Consider the following 22,625-nt stretch of genomic DNA (forward strand, 5'->3'; position numbering starts at 1 on the left):
GAATGTACTTGGTACTGAATTTTCAAAACTGTGCAGATATTATTATTTGTAGAGATTTGGTATAAAGGTGAGGGTGCTTAGAATGGTTTATAAGTGGAGCTACTTTTTTTTTTTTCCAAAGTCCATGGCGTTAAAACTACATACACCCTTTATAATGTGAGCAGTTAATTACCCTCTTGCATAAAAGTGATACTGTGCAGTTTCAAATTACAAAGTACCTTAAGAAGTGGGGATTTAAAAAAAACAAAAAAACTTGATACTGTAGAACAGAATTTCTGCTTTGTTTACGCTATCTTCTGAGCACCGTCTTTGGATGATAGCTTTTGTTGTGACTTGATGTGAGATTTCTTAGAACAGGTGTATATATTATCCTTTACACAAATGTGCATTTCTCTTAAACCATTTGTTAAATGTGTGTTTTCTAACTACTTTCTTTTTAGGCAGTGGTGCTACTGCTGTGGTTCATGCTGCTCTATGCAAACCAAGACAGGAACGAGTAGCTATAAAGCGAATAAATCTAGAGAAATGTCAGACAAGTATGGATGAGCTGCTCGTAAGTACTTTTTCTGGTGCTCATAACTTTAAAAAAACAAACAAACTTGTTTCTAAGCATTTAGTATTGGTTTGTATTAGATTTACTCAAAAATGTTAGCCTTTTTTTACACTGCAGGCTTTCCCTCTTTAAATAGACAGCCTTATTTTCGAAAGTGATGGGCGCCCAGATTTCGACCCAAATCGGGAGATAGGCGCCCATCTCGCAAAGGCGCCCAAATCGGTATAACCGAAAGCCGATTTTGGGCGTCTTCAACTGCAATCTGTTGCAGAAATGGGCAAAGTTGATGGGGGCGTGTCGGAGGCGTGGTGAAGGCGGGACTGGGGTGTGTTTATCGGCCGAGGAGAGATGGGCGCCTTCGGCCGATAATCGAAAAAAGAAAGGTGTTTTTAGCGCGAATTTGGGTCAGTTTTTTTGGACCCTTTTTCCCACGAACAAGTCCCAAAAAGTGCCCTAAATGACCAGATAATCACCGGAGGGAATCGGGGATGATCACCCCTGACTCCCCCACAAATGCCATACCCAGCTCCATCACAGCAGTATGCAGGTCCCTGGAGCAGTTGTTAGTGGGTGCAGTGCACTTCACCCAGGTGGACCCAGGCCCACCCCCTCCCCACCTGTTACACTTGTGGTGGTAAATGGGAGCCCTCCAAACCGCCCCCAAAACCCACTGTACCCACATGTAGGTGCACCCCTTCAGCCATAAGTGCTATGTTAATGGTGTAGAGTTGTGGGTTTTGGGAGGGATTTGAGGGGCTCAGTACCCAAGGGATGGGAGCTATGGACTTGGGAGGTATTTAATTATTTTTTTTAATTGTTACAAGTTCCCTCTAGGTTGCCCGGTTGGTGTCCTGGCATGTGAGAGGACCAGTGCACTACGAATCCTGGCCCCTCCCACGACCCAGTGCCTTGGATTTGTTCGTTTTTGAGCTGGGCGCCTTTGGTTTCCATTATCGCTGAAAAACGAAACCGCCCAGCTCAAATCCGCGCAAATACTACTACTACTATTTGACATTTCTAAAGCGCTACTAGGGTTACACAGCGCTGTACAATTTAACATACAAGGACAGTCCCTGCTCAAAGAGCTTACAATCTAAAGGAAAAAATGTACAGTCAGACAAGTAATCCGATGCATTTGCCGGACACAAACCGTATTATCGAAACAAAAGATGGATGCCCATTTTTTTTCGAAAATACGGTTTGTCCCGCCCCTTCACGTACCCGTTCTTGGACATAGACGCCCATGGAGATGGGTGTTCGCTTTCGATTATGCCCCTCAGAGTGTTTTCATATCTGTCTTAATATACTATTACTTATTTCTTCAATTTTCAAAATGGTTTTCTCTAAATACTTCAACAGGTTAGACTTCATTCATGTTTTTCAATTCTCACGGATTCCTGTATGAGATTGAGCTATTAGGATAGCAACTGCCAAATTTATTAGATGCTTTGCAGGAGTTTTTGTAACAGTTTATTTGGATAATTAATCTGCATTAATCTGCACTCACCCCCCCCCCCCCCCACTTGTGAACTTGTTTAAGTTGGGGAGACTAGAACAAATTAGGGACAAGTCTCATACCCATGGCACCTGAAAACTGTTGCATCAACAGCAGGCAAATTATTTTAATTTAAACACTTTCTTGAAGTTTCTCCCCCCAGACCAGGATTCACAAGTTGCAGGCCCAAAGTCAGGCATTCCTGCATAGGTCGGTACCTTGTGCAAGGGATATTCTTTAAGTGTTGGGTTCTATGGCAGCAGCAATAGAAGCGGCGCCATGGGCCAGGGCGCATATGAGGCTTCTACAAAAGTTTGTTCTGTCCAGATGGTCTCCACAGAGGGATTCCCTGTTGGTGAAATTGCCTTTGAGAGCTCAGGAATGTGGTAGTCTTCGTTAGTGGCTTTGGACACGCAACCTGGCCAAGGGAATGCCTCTGGACCCGCCACAGTGGATAGCGGTCACAACGGATGCCAGCCTCAAAGGTTGAGGAGCTCACTGTCAAGGTCAGTATGCACAGGGTATGTGATCTTGGCTGGAGACTTCCTGCTCGATCAACCTCTTGGAGACCAGGGCGATTCAGTTGACTTTGGAGGCAAATCAGTACGCCTTTCAGACAATACCATTGCTGTGGCGTATGTCAATCGACAAGAGGGAACAAGAGGTCACCTGTTGAAACAAGAAGCAGTTCAGCTCATGAGTTGGGCGGAGAGTCATCTGAAGCCATCTCAGCATCTCACGTAGCAGGGACAATGAATATTCAGGCAGACTTTTTCAGCCGCCACACTCTGGACCTGGGAGAATGGGCTCTTGGGGCGACAGCATTTTAAGTGGTTGTGGATCGCTGGGGGCTTCCCATCATGGATATCTTGGCCTCAAATCTCAACGTGAAAGTATCTCAATACTTCAGTTGAAGAAGAGACCTCAAAGTGTAGATGCTCTCCTCCAGCCCTGGCCGTCGGGGCTTCTGTATGCCTTTCCTCCGTGGCCTCTTCTGGTTCATCTAATTCAGGGTTGAGGCACATAGGGGTCTTGTAATCTTCACAGCTCCGGATTTGCCTTGCAGACTGTGGTATGCTGATCTCATTCGCCTTCTCGTTGGCCTGCCACTCAGATTTCCAGAGTCTCGCAGGCTCTTAGTGTAGGGTCAGTGGTTCACCCAAACCTGGCTCTGTTTTCTTGCGGCTTGGCTCTTGAGTGGGCTTGGCTGACAGAGAGGTTACTCTGCCAATGTAATTGCCATGGTGTTTGTCACGTCATCGTTCTACTTCTCTTAATTATATCAGAACTTGACAGATATTTGAGGTGTGGTGTTCGATCATAACATTTCTGTGTTTCGTGCTTTGGTGGCGGAGGTCGTAGATTTTTTGCAGCAGGGTTTTGATAAAGGCCTGGCGCGAGCTTCTCTTAAAGTCCAAATAGCAGTTCTGCCTTGTTTTAGGGGGTGCTTTCAGGGTAAGGCCTTGTCTAGCCATCTGGATGTTTCTTGGCTTCTTTGGGAATTGAGTCTTTGTCCTCCTTCTAGGGCTAACTTTCCAGTTTGGGATTTGAATCTGGGCCTGTCAGTTCTTACTACATCACCCTTTGAGCCCTTGGCCCTTGAGAAAACAATATTTTTGGTAGCCATTGCCTCGGCTAGGAGAGTATCAGAGTTGCAGGTTTTTTCTTGTCGATCTCCATTTTTGGAATTCTCTAAGGAGCAGGTAGGTTTACGCCCAGTTTCTTCCTTTCTCCGTAAGATCTTGTCACAGTTTCATTTGTCTCAGTCAGTAGTTTTGCCCGTTTTAGATTCCTCCTCCGGTTTGGAGGATCAGATCCGCTTACTGTATTTAGATGTCAGAAGAGTTCTGAAGCACTATTTGAAAATAACTGAGAACTTTAGATGCATAGACATAGATGTCTGTACCTGCTGATTGCAGGGTCCCGGAAAGGTTTGGTGGCATCTGAAACCTACCATTTCCAGATGGCTTAAGGTGATGATTGCTTCAGCTTACCTGCTATCCAGGAAACCTATCCCAGATGGAGTAAAAGTCCATTCTACCAGAGGTCAGGCTGCGTCATGGGCGGAGCATTTTTTGGTGCCTCCTTTGGAGATTTGTAAGGCGGTTACATGGTCCTCCTTGCATTCATTTTCTAAACATTACCGCCCTTTCTGAGAAGTTCTGAGAGAAGAGGACATTTCTCTGGTAAGTGAACGCTATTTTGCTTGTGCTTTGGGAACTTAAAGATTGGGGTTTAAAGGAGGAATTGTAGGTTAGTGTTAGGCAAAATTAAAAAGCAAATTTTAACAGCTAATCTCCATAGTCTTTTCCACTTAGTTTTAAAAACCTTTGGACCACAGCATTAACAGATAGAATCTAACAACCACTGCAGGATCTAATTTAGTATTCCCCCCCCACCCCTAGGACAACTCCTCATTTATAGTCAGATATTGTAATTAGGGTAACAAGCAAGGAGTGCTCTTACAGAGTTTTAAATACATTTCATTACCATCTAAGAAGGAAATACTAAATAAATCATACAATATACTATATAAAGTAAAAGACACTTTTATATTAGGCTAATATCCTAAATACTGTAGCAAGTTTTAAATTATTGAAAAACACTAAGATGGAGTCAGCAGTCCAGCAGCGAGAGGGGTGCTATCCAGTCTTTTGCATTGAGTGTCACATGTATGATTATCTCCCAGTTGGTGAGATGTCATATGTTTGCGCCCGATGCAAAGAGCTCCTAGCTCTTAGAGAACGTATCCGTTCTCTTGAGGCTAGAGTAGCAGACTTGGTGGAGCTGAGGGACACAGAGAGGTACATAAAGGAGACCTACAGGGATGTTGTAGAGAAGTCCCACCTCCAGTCTAGTAGCCCTTGTGCTACCTTGGAGGAGGGAGGTCTCCTAGAAGGAGAGCATCACTCTGGTGAAGTAGGAAGTACTCCTGTAGCCAGGACCTGCCCACCAGGGGATGTACTATCCTCTCGCACCGAGGATATGTCTCCAAGTGCTGCCCGGGAGGGAAGGGTTAGGACAGCTGTTGTAGTTGGTGATTCGATCATTAGGCATATAGATAGCTGGATCGCCTGGTGACTTGCCTGCCTGGTGCGAAGGTGGCGGACCTCATGCATCACCTAGATAGGATTCTAGATTGTGCTGGGGAGGAGTCCGCTGTCTTGGTACATGTGGGTACCAATGACATAGGAAAATGTGGGAGAGAGGTTCTGGAAGCCAAATTTAGGCTCTTAGGTAAAGATCAAATCCAGATCCTCTAGGGTAGCATTTTCTGAAATGCTACCAGTTCCACGCGCAGAGCTCCACAGTCTCAATGCGTGGATGAGACGATGGTGCAGGGAGGAGGGTTTTAGATTTGTTAGGAACTGGGCAACATTCTGGGGAAGGGGGAGCCTATTCCGAAAGGATGGGCTCCAACTTAACCAGGGTGGGACCAGGCTGCTGGCGTCGGCATTTAAAAAGGAGATAGAGCAGCTTTTAAACTAGAAATGGGGGGAAGGCCGACAGTCGCTCAAAAGCGCATGGTTTGGGAAAAGGTATCTTGCAAAGATACCTCACAAACAGGGAAGATAAGGTTTCTGGATAGTGAGGTTGCACAACAGACCGTGGTAGGCCAGGTGCCCTTAAATACAACTAAAGATCAGACAAAAGATGGCAAATCAATAGTGTCAGGTACTAAGCATCATGCAAATAGGAACAACAAACATACTCTGAAATGTCTATTTGCAAATGCTAGGAGTCTAAGAAATAAGATGGGAGAGTTGGAATATATTGCACTAAATGAAAAATTGGATATAATAGGCATTACTGAGACCTGGTGGAAAGAGGATAACCAGTGGGACACTGTCATACCGGGGTACAAAGTATATCGTAGTGATAGGGTGGACCGGACTGGTGGAGGGGTAGCATTGTATATTAATGAGAGCCTTGACTCAGATAGAGTACAAATACAGCAGGACACAAATCACACCTTTGAATCATTGTGGGTTGAAATTCCATGTATAAAAGGGAAAAAAACGGTGATAGGAGTGTACTACCGTCCGCCTCGCCAGGATGAGCAGGTAGACGCAGAAATGATAAAAGAAATCAGAGACGCGAACAAAATGGGCAATGTGATAATAATGGGTGACTTCAATTATCCAAATATAGACTGGGTAAATGTAACATTGGGACACGCTAGAGAGGTACAATTCCTTGATGAAATCAAGGACAGCTTTATGGAGCAGCTGGTGCAGGAGCCGACGAGAGAAGGAAAAATTCTAGACTTGGTCCTTAGTGGAGCGCATGATCTGGTGAGTAACGTTATGGTACTGGGGCCGCTTGATAACAGTGATCATAATATGATCAGTTTTGATATCGACCTTGAAGTAACTGTACACAGAAAGTCAAATACGTTAGCGCTTAACTTTAAAAAAGGAGACTATGATAAAATGAGAAGAACGGTAAAAAAAAAGGGGGGCAACTGAGAGAGTAAAAACTGTACAACAGGCGTGGACGCTGTTCAAAAATACCATCCTGGAGGCCCAGGCCATACATATTCCGTGAATTAGAAAAGAAAGACGGAAGTCCAAAAGACAGCCGGCCTGGTTGAAAAGTGAGGTGAAGGAAGCTATTAGGGCTAAAAGAAACGCCTTCAGAAAATGGAAGAAGGAACCGTCTGAAAATAACAAGAAGCAGCATAAGGAGTGTCAAAGCAAATGCAAGGCGCAGATAAAGAAGGCCAAGAGGGATTACGAAAAAAAGCATTAGAGGCAAAAAAAACATAGTAAAAATTTTTTTGGGTATATTAAAAGCAGGAAGCCGGCAAAAGAATCGGTTGGGCCGTTGGATGACCGAGGGGTAAAAGGGGCGATCAAGGAAGACAAAGACGTAGCGGAGAGACTGAATGAATTCTTTGCTTCGGTCTTCACCGAGGAAGATTTGGGTGGGATACCGGTGTCGGAAATGGTATTTTAAGTGGACGAGTCGAAGAAACTTACTGACTTCACAGTAAACCTGGAGGACGTAATGGGGCAGTTCAGCAAACTGAAGAGTAGCAAATCTCCTGGACCGGATGGTATTCATCCTAGAGTACTGATAGAACTGAAAAATGAGCTTGCGGAGCTACTGCTAGTGATATGCAACTTATCCTTAAAATCGAGCGTGGTACCGGAAGATTGGAAGGTGGCCAATGTAACGCCGATTTTCAAAAAAGGCTCCAGGGGAGATCCGGGAAATTATAGACCGGTGAGTCTGACGTCAGTGCCGGGGAAAATGGTAGAGGCTATTATTAAAAACAAAATTAGAGCACATCCAAGGACATGGATTACTGAGACCAAGTCAGCACGGCTTTTGTGTGAGGAAATCTTGCCTTACCAATTTACTTCAGTTCTTTGAAGGAGTAAACAAACATGTGGACAAAGGGGAACCGGTTGATATTGTGTATCTGGATTTTCAAAAGGCGTTTGACAAGGTACCTCGTGAAAGGCTACAGAGGAAATTGGAGGGTCATGGGATAGGAGGAAATGTCCTATTGTGGATTAAAAACTGGTTGAAGGATAGGAAACAGAGAGTGAAGTTAAATGGGCAGTATTCACAATGGAGAAGGGTAGTTAGTGGGGTTCCTCAGGGGTCTGTGCTAGGACCACTGCTTTTTAATATATTTATAAATGATTTAGAGATGGGAGTAACTAGCGAGGTAATTAAATTTGCTAATGACACAAAGTTATTCAAAGTTAAATCGCGACAGGATTGTGAAAAATTACAAGAGGACCTTACGAGACTGGGAGACTGGGCGGCTAAATGGCAGATGACGTTTAATGTGAGCAAGTGCAAGGTGATGCATGTGGGGAAAAAAGAACCCGAATTATAGCTACGTCATGCAAGGTTCCACGTTAGGAGTTACGGACCAAGAAAGGGATCTGGGTGTCGTTGTAGATAATACGCTGAAACCTTCTGCTCAGTGTGCTGCTGCGACTAGGAAAGCGAATAGAATGTTGGTTATTATTAGGAAAGGTATGGAAAACAGGTGTGAGGATGTTATAATGCTGTTGTATCGCTCCTTGGTACGACCGCACCTTGAGTATTGTGTTCAATTCTGGTCGCTGCATCTCAAGAAAGATATAGTAGAATTGGAAAAGGTGCAGCGAAGGGCGACTAAAATGATAGCGGGGATGGGACGACTTCCTTATGAAGAAAGACTAAGGAGGCTAGGGCTATACAGCTTGGAGAAGAGACGGCTGAGGGGAGACATGATAGAGGTATATAAAATAATGAGTGGAGTGGAACAGGTGGATGTGAAGCGTCTGTTCACGCTTTCCAAAAATACTAGGACTAGGGGGCATGCGATGAAACTACAGTGTAGTAAATTTAAAACAAATCGGAGAAAATGTTTCTTCACCCAACGTATAATTAAACTCTGGAATTCGTTGCCAGAGAAAGTGGTGAAGGCGGTTAGCTTAGCAGAGTTTAAAAAGGGGTTGGACGGTTTCCTAAAGGACAAGTCCATAAACCGCTACTAAATGGACTTGGGAAAAATCCACAATTCCAGGAATAACATGTATAGAATGTTTGCACATTTGGGAAGCTTGCCAGGTGCCCTTGGCCTGGATTGGCTGCTGTCGTGGACAGGATGCTGGGCTCGATGGACCCTTGGCCTTTTCCCAGTATGGCATTACTTATGTACTTAGATGTTCAATGTCGTCAGGGGGTAGTTTTTGGCATGTGCGTTCTCCCGGCGAGGTTGCAAGGTTCCATCCCACAAAGGTACTGCTTTGTTACTTCCCATCAGTTGCATTCAGGGCCGGTCCAGAGGGATGCTAAGGAAGGAGAAATTAAATCTTAACTGCTAATTTGCTTTCCTTTAATCCCTCTGGACTGGACTGGCCAAGATCCCTTCCGCTCAGTACTTGCATAGATGTTTGTTTGTTTGTTTGTTTTCGCTTTATTTTTTCCATGGAGCTGCTTTGAGCATTTGCTGTTTTATTGTTTACCTTCAAAACAAAAAAAAAACATATTGAGCGTATGTCCTTGGTGGATGCTCAATTTTCCTGGTTGCACAGAATGTTTCTTCTCCTTTCTTCTGCTTTGTTAGGATAATACTGAGTCTAGTTCCAGTTAGCCAGGGCTCTTATTGGCTCTCTAGAATCAGAATTTTCAGTCTCCACCTGTTGGAAGGTGTGCACAGCCCATGAGTTGCTTTCTGGGCCGGTCTGGAGAGACTGAAGGAAATCAAATTAGCAGGTAAGATCTAATTTCTCCATTTTTTTTTCATTTTAATCTTTTTTGAATTTTCAAAAATAAACATTCAGAATAAATCTTAAAGCAAGAAAAATAAGTGGTCATAAGAAAAGACATGTCATCATAGTAAACATAGTAGATGACGGCAGAAAAAGACCTGCACGGTCCATCCAGTCTGCCCAAGAAGATAAATTCATATGTGCTACTTTTTTATTTGTACTGTCCTCTTGAGTGCACAGACCGTATAAGTCTGGGCAGCCCTATCCCCGCCTCCCAACCACCAACTCTGGCACAGACCCTATAAGTCTGCCCAGCACTATCCCCGCCTCCCAACTACCAGTCCCGCCTCCCACCACCAACTCTGGCACAGACCGTATAAGTCTGCCCAGCACTATCCCTGCCTCCTACCACCGGCTCTGGCACAGACCATATAAGTCTGCCCAGCACTATCCCCGCCGCCCAACCACCAGCCCCGGCACAGACCGTATAAGTCTGCCCAGCACTAGTCCCGCCTCCCAACCACCAGCCCTAGCACAGACCATATAAGTCTGCCCAGCACTAGCCCTGCCTCCCAACCACCAGCTCTGCCACCCATTCTAGGCTAAGCTCCTGAAAAAAAGAAAGACAGAAAGAAAAAAAACCTCTCTAATTACCCCTCATTACTCATCCTGAATAATAGAAGAGGAGAAGAGAGAGAGAACATCTAAATAAATTAATATATTCAAGAAGAGGAAATATCCCCTAGTGAGCATACAAAACTGAATTACTTAACAGAGAACGTGCCAAATATCTCAAGGTTGCTGTTCAGAGGTCACCGGAACAGCCTGATCATATGGTACAGTTTTGTTATTCCAACATCACAAACTGTGAAAGTTCAATGAAAATAAGAATCATTGTATTTTAGCAAACCTTTACAAGAATTTTTAACAAAAAAGTGGTCTTAGTGGCCAAAACATATGATCTCAAAAGAAATTGCTTATGGCGTTTCTTGGTTGTCTTTGCCACGTCCGAAAAAACTCTTTAACATTTAAGATACAAATTTGGGGCTCATTTTCAATTCACTTAGACTTACAAAGTTCCATAGGTTCCTATGTAACTTTGTAAGTCTAAGTGGTTTGAAAATACACCTGACTGTCTCCCTGTGCCTAAAATATAGCTTTAGAATCCAGTCACGGTCATAGTCCAAAGTCTTAGTAACCACAAATATAGATGAAATGACCCGCTCTTTAGAAAATCAGTCAAGTTTAAACTATCTTGAGAAATAGGAGAAAACTGGTGAATTTCTTCCGCACCCACTTCTTAAAAGAAGGCAAATAAAAGGCCCTAGATATACAGTGGGGGAAATAAGTATTTGATCCCTTGCTGATTTTGTAAGTTTGCCCACTGACAAAGACATGAGCAGCCCATAATTGAAGGGTAGGTTATTGGTAACAGTGAGAGATAGCACATCACAAATTAAATCCGGAAAATCACATTGTGGAAAGTATATGAATTTATTTGCATTCTGCAGAGGGAATAAGTATTTGATCCCCCACCAACCAGTAAGAGATCTGGCCCCTACAGACCAGGTAGATGCTCCAAATCAACTCGTTACCTGCATGACAGACAGCTGTCGGCAATGGTCACCTGTATGAAAGACACCTGTCCACAGACTCAGTGAATCAGTCAGACTCTAACCTCTACAAAATGGCCAAGAGCAAGGAGCTGTCTAAGGATGTCAGGGACAAGATCATACACCCGCACAAGGCTGGAATGGGCTACAAAACCATCAGTAAGACGCTGGGCGAGAAGGAGACAACTGTTGGTGCCATAGTAAGAAAATGGAAGAAGTACAAAATGACTGTCAATCGACAAAGATCTGGGGCTCCACGCAAAATCTCACCTCGTGGGGTATCCTTGATCATGAGGAAGGTTAGAAATCAGCCTACAACTACAAGGGGGGAACTTGTCAATGATCTCAAGGCAGCTGGGACCACTGTCACCACGAAAACCATTGGTAACACATTACGACATAACGGATTGCAATCCTGCAGTGCCCGCAAGGTCCCCCTGCTCCGGAAGGCACATGTGACGGCCCGTCTGAAGTTTGCCAGTGAACACCTGGATGATGCCGAGAGTGATTGGGAGAAGGTGCTGTGGTCAGATGAGACAAAAATTGAGCTCTTTGGCATGAACTCAACTCGCCGTGTTTGGAGGAAGAGAAATGCTGCCTATGACCCAAAGAACACCGTCCCCACTGTCAAGCATGGAGGTGGAAATGTTATGTTTTGGGGGTGTTTCTCTGCTAAGGGCACAGGACTACTTCACCGCATCAATGGGAGAATGGATGGGGCCATGTACCGTACAATTCTGAGTGACAACCTCCTTCCCTCCGCCAGGGCCTTAAAAATGGGTCGTGGCTGGGTCTTCCAGCACGACAATGACCCAAAACATACAGCCAAGGCAACAAAGGAGTGGCTCAGGAAGAAGCACATTAGGGTCATGGAGTGGCCTAGCCAGTCACCAGACCTTAATCCCATTGAAAACGTATGGAGGGAGCTGAAGCTGCGAGTTGCCAAGCGACAGCCCAGAACTCTTAATGATTTAGAGATGATCTGCAAAGAGGAGTGGACCAAAATTCCTCCTGACATGTGTGCAAACCTCATCATCAACTACAGAAGACGTCTGACCGCTGTGCTTGCCAACAAGGGTTTTGCCACCAAGTATTAGGTCTTGTTTGCCAGAGGGATTAAATACTTATTTCCCTCTGCAGAATGCAAATAAATTCATATACTTTCCACAATGTGATTTTCCGGATTTAATTTGTGATGTGCTATCTCTCACTGTTACCAATAACCTACCCTTCAATTATGGGCTGCTCATGTCTTTGTCAGTGGGCACACTTACAAAATCAGCAAGGGATCAAATACTTATTTCCCCCACTGTAGGTGGCATAGATTGTAATGGCGAGAGAGAGCGTAGCGTGACCAACAAAACTCTTCCAATAAAGCCCAGGAGAAGAAGAAAGTATAATTGGCTTTATTTCACAAATAATGGATGGACTCCACATGGCACTGTGTTTCGGCAATAGTGCCTGCCTCAGGAGTCTGTATTATGATTACTACACCCAAATATAGTAGTGGCTGATTCAAAAGGGTACTAAACATAAGTCAAGTCTTTTAAAGACTATTGGTTAAGTACAACAAAGCAATATCTGGCTATAATTTGGATGATGGTATCTTTTGTGTTGAATGGTTCAAAGGTGCAAAAATGAAGAACTCGGTGAAAACAGAGGTCTGAGTACCAGGAAAACACAGTTCTATGTCAGGTTCATCTATTATTTGTTCAATAAAGCCAATTATACTTTCTTTGTTTCCTAGGCATTATTGAAAGAATTTTGTTGGTCACACTAGTCCCTCTCTCGCCTTGTCTTGCCTGTAGCGGATCCTGTTTCTCCACTTGGTGGTTTATTTCTATATAGATTGTAATGGCACATGCAAAACTTCAGTAGCATAGTGTTTGGAACATACCTTGAGCAAACTCCAAATAAACAAGGAAAGTTTATCAGGCGGAAATTCTGCCTCCATATCTGATTGTCCAAATTCTCACATTTCATCTCCAAATACCATTTGGAAACCCAGACCAGATGCATTCGATTTACAAAGATGGAAAGAAGAGCAAATGACAGGCATCATGGTTAATGAAAGGTGATTTGAAAGAGGCTATTAGAGCCAAATGGACATCCTTCAAAGAATGGAAAAAGGACCTGAATGAAGAAAATAGGAAGCAACATAAGCTCTGGCAAGTTTATTATTTATTTACCGCTTTTTTGAAGGGATTCACTCTGAAAGCATTGATAACGAAGGCTAACAATATGAAGAAAAACTTGCTTAAGAGGCAGAAACTCACGGTAACTTTTTCATGTCCCTAAAAGCACACAGGCAGATAGTTTGCAAGATCCAGAACAGCAAAAAAGAGCAGACCAATGTGATGAAATAAAAACTACAAGCAACTTCCACTAACAACCCTACATGGCCATGTTTCACGCTGTCAAGGGCTGTGTCAGGGGCTTAACATAAAACTGTAAAAAAAATAAATAAAAGGCCATGAGAAAAGGTAATATTACAAAAATCAAACATAAACTACAAACTTGTAAAACTAACTAGCAATCTGTAAAACCTACAGCAGCTCTAATACAACACATCAGCAAGTAAATTTAAAGACAGAAGGAACAAGCATTATATACTCAACAGGAGCTATTCAATGGTTTCCCTGTCTGGTGAATGAATATAATAAATAGTAAATCCTCTTCCATTATACAAAATAACAATATAACTAAAGATCACTTCAAATTACCAAAATCAGATCAATAAAAATAATTACTCACCAAAGCAGCATACAAGTTTAAACTGCAGAGCAGTGAACTGTTTCTTTTTCAGCAGCTACAAACTGCTGTTATATGCAAATATCTGTGTCTTTAAGGGTCCGAGTTGCCTTATCACTTCCTTACCCCACATATTAAAAGCATATTCCTTGTTACAAAAAGAGTGAACAGTTTGTGCTCAAAAGCAACCTTAAGAATAACCATACAATTTTAAATTTACATTTTAAAGTTGCCTGATGATTTAAAAACACTGAAAAATCGTTTGTGCTAAAAAAAAAAAAAAAAAAAAACCCCGAAGGTGGCATATGAAAGACCACCACCTGCTTGGTTGAAACACTGGAATTTTTGAAGCACTAGTTTACTCAAACGTTAAATATTGTGATTTTGGGAGGAAGTGATGTCATGGTGCCAAATGGCCGCTTAGATTCCTCGCCCCCACACCAACTTCACTAATTATAGCTTAACTGGGCACCATCCGTATCATTTCATTGCCTACAACTGGCAATTTGAACTAAAATCTCGGCTGCAACATGAACAATGCTCAGTTTCTGGCTTGAAAAGAGGATGAGTGTCAGTCGGAAAGACAGGCTGGTAAGGGCCGTCGGTGCAATGTGTCCCTGCCCCCCCCCCCCCCCCCCTTTTCCCTTCAGATTCTGACTCTGGCCTTTCCCTCAGACTCCCTGATCCCAAAGGACACAACAATATTTAGTGGAGATTTGCGCTGAAATCAGATCCTCCAAAGAGATCTTGGAACTCATTGATGTTCTTAGCAGGGACTTGAGTGAGCTGGGCATCCATGTGGAGGATCTCAAGATCAAAGTTGAGGAACATGCCGAGTTACTTACCACTGCTGACTCCTGTCTCCTCCAGCTTTTGGCTAATTATGAAGAGCTACTCTACAAATGACTTGGAGAACCAGGGGAGACATAAAACCCTCCAGTTCTGTGGCGCTCCTGAGGGGGAGGGGAGGGGGCATGGAGGATGTTCTTGCAGTGGTGCATTCACTTTGTAACTTTTGGGCCCGGATTTTGATTCAGCGGCAGTGGAAGTACTGCGATCCCATAGGTTCCTGGGTCAGCCTGTGGAGAATGAGCCCTGGGACATCATTACTTGCTTTGCAAAATGTACTGCTAAGGTGCGCTTATTGCAGTATGCACACCAGGCCCTGCAGCTGGATTATAAAGAGGCATGGGTTGCTGTATGCCAGGAGTTATCCAAGTACACTCTGATACTGGGATAAGTCTGGTATACACTGGAGATCTTAAATAAGGAGAAGCCTACTGGTGGGCTTTCCCATTCTCTTTGCTTTTTAGTGAATGGCAAATTGCTGCAGGTTTGTACACTGGCAGCAGCATGGACGCTTCTTCATGAGGCAGGGCTGACTGTGATAGCCTTACCTCCTAGCGCTGTAGCCCACATGACCAGGGCTAAATGTCATAATCTATTACATTTCTTTAAAGGGGTAAATGTGGATAAAAGCGAGCAGGACGATAATTATGTATCTGGATTTTCAAAAGGCATTTGATAAAGTACTTCATGAAAGACTCCTGAAGCAATTAGAAAGCAATGGTAATGTCCTATTGTGGATTAAAAACTGGTTAAGAGATATAGGTTTAAATGATCAGTATTCTCAGTGGAGAAGGGTAGATAGTAGGGTTCCCCGGCGGTCTATTCTGGGACCGATGCTTTTTAATATATTTATAAATGATCTAGAGATGGGAATAACTAGTGAGGTAATTGTTTGCTGATGACACAGTTATTCAACGTTGTTAAATCTCAAGAGGATTGTGAAAAATTGCAAGAGGACCTTACGAGACTGGGAGACTGGCACCCAAATGGCAGATTATGTTTAATGTGAGCAAGTGCAAAATGATGCATTTGGGAAAGTGGATCCCAAACCATAGTTAACGTGATGCAAGGTTCCACATCAGGAGTCACTGCCCAGGAAACTAGGTGTCATCGTTGATGATACGTTGAAATGCTCTGCTCAATGTGCAGCGGTGGCTAAGAAAACATAGAATGTTAGGAATTATTAGGAAAGGAAACGGAGCATGTTATAATGCCTTTGTGTCGATTCATGGTGCGACCACACCTTCAATACTGTGTGCAATTCTGGTCACCGCATCTCAAAAAAAATATAGTGGAATTAGAAAAGGTACAGAGAATGGCGATGACAAATGATAAAGGGGATGGGATGACTTCCCTTTGAGGAAAGGCTAAAGCGGCTAGGGGTCTTCAGCTTGGAGAAAAGATGGCTGAGGGGAGATATGATAGAGGTATATAAAATACCGAGTGGAGTGGAACAGGTAGATGTGAATCGCTTGTTTACTCTTAACAAAAATACTAGGACTAGGGGGCACACGAAGCTACTAAGTAGTACATGTAAAACAAATTGGAGAAAATATTTCTTCACTCAATGAGTAACTAAAATCTGGAATTCGTTGCCAGAGAATGTGGTAAAAGCAGTTAGCAGGATTTAAAAAAAGGTTTGGATAATTACCTACAAGAAAAGTCTATAAGCCATTATTAAGATAAACTTGGGAAAATCCACTGCTTATTTTTAGGATAAGCAGCACAAAATCTGTTTTACTGTTCTGGGATCTTGCCAGGTACTTGTGATCTGGATTGCCCAGTATTGGAAACAGGATACTGGGCTTGATGGACCTTTGGTCTGTCCTAATATAGCAATTCTTATGTTCTTATGTTATGCTCTTATGGTATTACTGCAGAACCAGGTGTTGCATGAGGATTCCTTCCTAGAGGACTCCAGGGGCACCCAAGGTATCATCTTGTGTTTGTATAAATATCTCCACTCCCAACCCTGCTGTTCTCTTTTTCAGTTCTGTAATTGGCAGCATGAACTGGGGATAGCAATTGAAGATAACTGGAACATCATGGAACAGGCTTTACTGAAAGTATCTGTTTTGGTGCCATTTCAAGAGAATGCAGTTAGTTATGTACAGATTGTATCTTATTCCTATGCACTTTCAGCATATGTTTCCTTTGACTTCACCTTTGTGCTGGTGGGGTTGTGGGGAATTTAGGACAATGGGTCATCTGTGGTGGACTTGTGTCAAGGCTAAGGCTTATTGGGAAGCAGTTCAGCATCGTCTTCAGAGCTGGATTACTCGTCTGATCCAGTGGTCTCCAGTTTATTTCCTCTGTCCAAAGAAACCGCCGGGCCTTCCCCGGTCACAAGCACTGTTTGTGCATCATGCTGTGTGTGCGCGTACATGACCTTTGCAGCCCATTGGAAACAACCATCTGTTCTCTCTTTGAAGTGGATGAATAAACTTTGTTGTATTTGTAACATGGAGCGTCTCCTGGCTGTTCGCTGTCATACACTTGCTAAATAGGAGGGGATTTGGCAACCTTTCCTGAGACATTCTTTTTGTTCATTGCCTTGCTGTTTTACGCTTATCCTGTTTCATTTAATCCTGCAGATGGAGGTAGAGTTTTTTTTTTTTCTTTTTCCTTAAACCTCAAATGTACAGCTGTGCAATTTGTTTAGTACTTGTTAGGGATCTTCACTTTCTTGTATCCCTCTTGTATTGGGTGTACTGTTTTGTTTTTGCTCTTGTATCTGGTTATGTTTTCTCACTTAAAAGAAAAAAAATGTAATTTTGGCGCGAATGTAGTTTCGCGTTCCAGTGATGTCAATCAGCATTCCAACATCAGGGCTGCAAGGAAACATGTTGAAAAGCACCAAATTTGAATAAGAGGCATAAATAATATATACAAAACCATCTAAAAATTGATTTTTATCAACAGAATACCATAAAAACAGGTAAATATATAGAAACATTATAAATTAATATAATCCTTTTATGTATGCACACTGACATAATTGTATCAACTTATAAAATCAAATACATACAAGTAAAATATAGACAAATGGAAATCATTGACATATTTTGTGACTAAGTTAATTATATCAATGAAATAAATAATGCCTTTTACGTAAAATCATAAATACAGCAATAAATAATACAGTATTATACAGTGGAAGAGTGGCCTAGTAGTTAGGGTGGTGGACTTTGGTCCTGGGGAACTGAGGAACTGAGTTCGATTCCCGGCACAGGCAGCTCCTTGTGACTCTGGGCAAGTCACTTAACCCCCCATTGCCTGCCGCATTGAGCCTGCCATGAGTGGGAAAGCGCGGGGTACAAATGTAACAAAAATAAAATAAAAAATAAAGTATCAAATAAAATACAGTAATTAAGAAGTTTTAAAGAAACACTGAAAAATCACTTTCTAGATTGTCCATGAAATATCAGGGACCCAAATCTAAAAATCAATCTCTCTTCTGTACAGAAGCAGTAGGTCCACATCTCCTGCTCTCCATGAGGATCATTGTTTTGCCAGAGCACAAAAGCTATAATCTTGAAAGGAGTGTCCTGCTTGGACAGAATGTTCAACTAGTGGCTTATCTTTTAACAACCTTTTATGGGCACTCTTATCCTATATAATAATTCTCACCTCCAACGTTCTGTCTTGCCTGGGACCGTGGCTCCCTCGGAGGTGGTCTGCTAGGCTCCGTAGATCAGACTGAGACGTCACTGGCCGCGTTATGACGTGATCCCGGGAGAGAAAAAACCCCACACAGCTGATCGAAATAAAGCGAAAAGGCTCGAGACTGGCTGCCGCTCTCCTGAACCTGCCGCGCTCACCAACCGCCCTGAAAAAACCTTGCAACTGACGACACTGCCGCCCTCCCGAATCTGCCGCGCTGACCAACCTGATCGAATCCCACGAACTGCCACGCACACAAACAAACAAAGCGAAAAGGCTTGAGACTGGCTGCCGCCCTTCCGAACCTTCCGCGCTCACCAACCGCCCTCAAAAAACCTCGCAGCTGACGAGACAGCCGCCCTCCCGAACCTGCTGCACTCACCGAACGTCCTCCAGAACAAACACAGACACAACAGACAATCAACGAAAAGCCAGATTGCAGCTGGGATTGCACTGTCTACGTCGGCTCACACCTGAGCAAATGTTAACTCCTGTAACTCTTATGGGTAAGTGTCCTGCTGGCTCTCGCTAAAAAACGACGACACTTAGTGAACATGGGTTAATGCACAAACACACAGACAAACCCGATGGGTGAATTACAAATTAACCAAAAAAACAAAACAAAACAGGACAGTTACTGCACATGGGGAGAAGGTTGCTGCACATGGTGGTACGACACGGCAAAACATGATTTACAAATAAAAACAAAAACTCTCATGGACCATCTTCAACATTATACAAACTACACAATTATTCCTTCTCATTATAGCACGTTTCTAACAACTGTTTGGTAACAAAAAACAACATTTGAATATAACCTTGCTAGTGCCAGTTTCCTTTCTAACAGAAACGGGCCTTTTAGTGTTCTATAATTTGCACATCAAGCTTTCTTTTAGTCTTACTGACGTAATTTATTCTATATTGGCAGACAGCAACATAGATGACCCCTTCCGTCTTACAATTTGTGAATTGTGTAAGTTCAAATTTGCCCCAGTATTTGGATGGATGAATGTCTATGTTCATATTGACAGCACACGCTGAACGTGCCACGGAAATGTTCTTTTGGTAAATCCCTTTTTGAATTACTGGTTTGTGGCAGGGCTGATGGCACCAGAGTCCACAACAAACAGGAAAAACACCTCTTCAAAGAGTCCAACAGGAGCCTCAACACAGGCAGTGTTGATCAAATCACTTCTATTGCACTGTGACAGGGTTTATAGGACATTGCCCCTCACCCTTAAGAAAAGTCCCTCTTTATGTAGCCTTGGCTATCTTAAGAGCACAGTTCCCATGCCGTGAGGAAGTAAGCTGGGTGGGGCGGAATCACTACCAGGAAGTTCAAAAGACAGAGCCAGGCAGAAGTTAAAGATGCCCAGGGAGGAAGGAGCTGGAGCCCAAGCCTATGTCTTTTACCAAATACGTATAGCTGATGTGACCTGGCTGAGGTGAGCCATTGCTAATTCTGAACTGACTATTGCACATTTGCTTTGAGGTCTGGCTGAAGCCAGACATGTACCTCAGAGAGAAGACAAGACTGAAAGGCTGTGTTTCAGGCGTGGCAACCCCGGCAGTCTCAAACTCTGGTAGGCCTGCTTCTAGAGGCCTGTTTAATAACAGAGTTTCTGAACCGCAGAGGTTTAGCCACGTTGTGACTCTGGCCCTGTGAAGTAACAGGCCCGGGAATCCTGTAAATAAACACTTGTGTTCATCCTTGTTTTCCTGCTGTGTTATTCCACTGGCCCTCTCTCCGTTCTCGCTCGGGGGTTTGCATTCATCAGAGACTTGACACGGGGCCGTGTTTTGGTGGAAGAAACCGCCTTCCTCAGGGATCAAGAGTTGCACTATAAAAATATATACACATAATATGATTAAAATAATAATTAAAAGAAATACAAGGAGCACAACAGGTTGAAAAATCATGGCAATACATAAACAAAGGACTGGATGTAAAAAATGTATCACAGTAAAATAGTAATCCGTAATAAAATGATGCAAAACAAAACGTGGACAGTACACCTCCCACCTCCCCTCTTCCCCCTTTCTCTATCTCTGTTAATGGCTCTCACATCCTCCCTGTCTCCTTGGCTCGAAACCTTGGAGTCATCTTTGATTCCTATTTCTCCTTCTCTGTACATATTCAACAGATCGCCAAAACCTGTTGTTTCTTTACCTACAACATTAGCAAAATCCGCCTCTTCCTTTCTGGTTACGCTACCAGAAACCTTATCCACACCCTTGTCACCTCTTGTTTGGACTATTGCAATTTACTTCTCACTGGTCTTCTGCTCAACCATCTCTCTCCTCTCCAATCTGTCCAAAATTCTGCGGCACAACTTATTTTCCGCCAGAATAGTTATACCCACACTAGCCCACTCCTCAAGTCACTTCACTGGCTCCCTGTCCGCTTCCGCATACAGTTTAAACTTCTCTTACTGACCTTTAAGTGCATCCACTCTGCAGCCCCCCATTACCTCGCTGCTCTCATCTCTCCCTACATTCCTTCCCGTGAACTCCGCTCACTGGACAAATCTCTCTTGTTGTCCCCCTTCTCCTCTACTGCCAACTCCAGACTTCGTTCCTTTTCTCTCGCGGCACCTTATGCCTGGAATCGACTTCTTGGACCTATACGTCTAGCTCCATCTCTACCTGTTTTCAAATCCATGCTGAAAACCCACCTTTCCTTAGTGTCCCTCCGGACCGGCCCAGAATGTGACTGATGGGTTGTGCACGCCTTCCAGCAGGTGGAGACTGAGAAAAAAACTGTGACTCTAGCCAGCCAATAAGAGCCCTTGCCAGCTAGAGAAAGATCCAGTAATCTCAGTCTCCAGCAGGTGGAAGGTGGTGAGCCCTTCAGTCTCAGACTTTCTATACTTTTCTTTTCTCTCTTTTGTTGAGTGTTGGTATAATTTTCGTCTGTGTCCCTGTGCATTTTTGAAGAGATATAACAAAAACCTGCTGTTTGAAGCCTGAAACCCGTGGGGGTCCCTCAGAGCCTCGGGGGTGTCACACTCGGTAGGCCGAGTCCCTCCCCCCCCATTCCTCCCTGAAGTAAAAGCATTCTGTCCTAATTTCTGATGCTTTGGAAAGCAGACTGTTGTCAGGAGCAGTCTGACTGATGTGAGTTTCCTCCAGCTCTTCGTTGTAAGAACTGTAGAGGTAGGGAGAGGCAGCTACTTAAAAAAAAAAAAAAAAAGCTTTTCTCCCTCTTGCTGGCTAATTTGACTTTGCTAGCTTGTTTTTGCTTTTTCTAAGCAATATAAAGATTTCCTCAAGCGCCTCAGGGGGGGGGGCGGCTGTGGAGGATGGGAGAGGCAGTGGCTTAATCTAAATGATAAATAATTAAATAATTGACTGAAAGAAGCGAGCCTCCTGGTCTGCTGGCTTAGCAGAGCCGTTTGTGGGCGGTAAGATCTAGCAGGGCTGCTCCGGAGCGCTCAGATGTTTCCTGATCAGCTGTTTTTTGTTCCCTGTCCTTTGTTTTCACTCTGTAGATGAACTCCGCCGCTGTTTCTGTCAGCGATGCGGTTTTTAGGAACGGCTGTGTTTGCTGCTTTTGCGCTGTTTTAACAAAAAAAGGTCCAAGGTTCTGGTTCCGTTTTGCGGTTGGTGCTGTCGGAGGGGGTGTCCGACTTCAAGTCCGTTGGTCTGCCGCTACTCGCGTTTTCATCTTCGGTTCCGATTTTGGCGGGAACTGCCGCCATTTTGGAGGTCATATTGGATGCAGAAGTGCGTGCAGTGACAACTGTCAGCATTCTGATGAGAGAGTCTGGTGCCTTGCCTACGAGGCGGGAGCTTGCGGCTGAGGGGATTTTTTGGCTTGCTTATGTTTCTTATATGGGCCTCCCATAAGGTATTTACCAGTTGAGTAAAGGTGGTCAAGACCTAGCAGGTCATGCAGCGCTTTGCATTGCTCTCTCTGCAATGCCACTACTGCTTATCATTGCTATAGCACTGCAAGGCATACGCAGCGCTGTACAACATATACAAATTGGCAGTCCCTGCTCATTGAGCTTACATCCTTGATATAACAGCAGGGGGAACTTATTAGCAGGCAGACTTACTAAAAACAAGAGGAATAGAATATAAGTGGGTTCTGTATGTGTTTTTATTTTTGCTACTTTCATGCAGCTCTGCAGGTGGCCACTTTGGTTGTAGTCTTATGCTCCCTTCTGGACAGCGGTATATATAAGTATATAATCAGGCATTTTTTGCCTATATCTCTCCTCCTTTCCCCTCCTCTCCCTCTCCTTTATCCACTTTTAGTGGGGTGACATATTCTGGCATACGCTGCTCTTGATACAGTTTTCCAGCCTCAGTATATAATTGTCCTTATGATTTTTGTCCAGTGCTGAGCCATGTCCAGTCAGTGGCATTTGGGGATGGGTGCGCAGCTGGCACCTACCTCTTACTACTACTACTGCTACTATTTTTCTGGTTCAGTGCCTGCTCTCGGTCCTAATTAGCCAAGTCGAACCAGCTAC

At 43.7% G+C, this 22,625-nt stretch overlaps 1 protein-coding gene across 1 annotated transcript in view; it reads left to right on the plus strand.

Moving 5' to 3' along the window:
- Nucleotides 1-22,625, plus strand: part of STK39 (serine/threonine kinase 39) — a 479,134-nt gene that overhangs the window by 101,555 nt on the left and 354,954 nt on the right. Inside the window, exon 2 of the mRNA XM_030209520.1 lies at nt 441-553. Within this exon, the coding sequence (XP_030065380.1) occupies nt 441-553 (113 nt within the window). The remainder of the gene's footprint in view (nt 1-440; nt 554-22,625) is intronic.

The sequence above is a fragment of the Microcaecilia unicolor genome, chromosome 7 (assembly GCF_901765095.1).
Source record: "Microcaecilia unicolor chromosome 7, aMicUni1.1, whole genome shotgun sequence".
Classification (NCBI taxonomy): domain Eukaryota; kingdom Metazoa; phylum Chordata; class Amphibia; order Gymnophiona; family Siphonopidae; genus Microcaecilia; species Microcaecilia unicolor.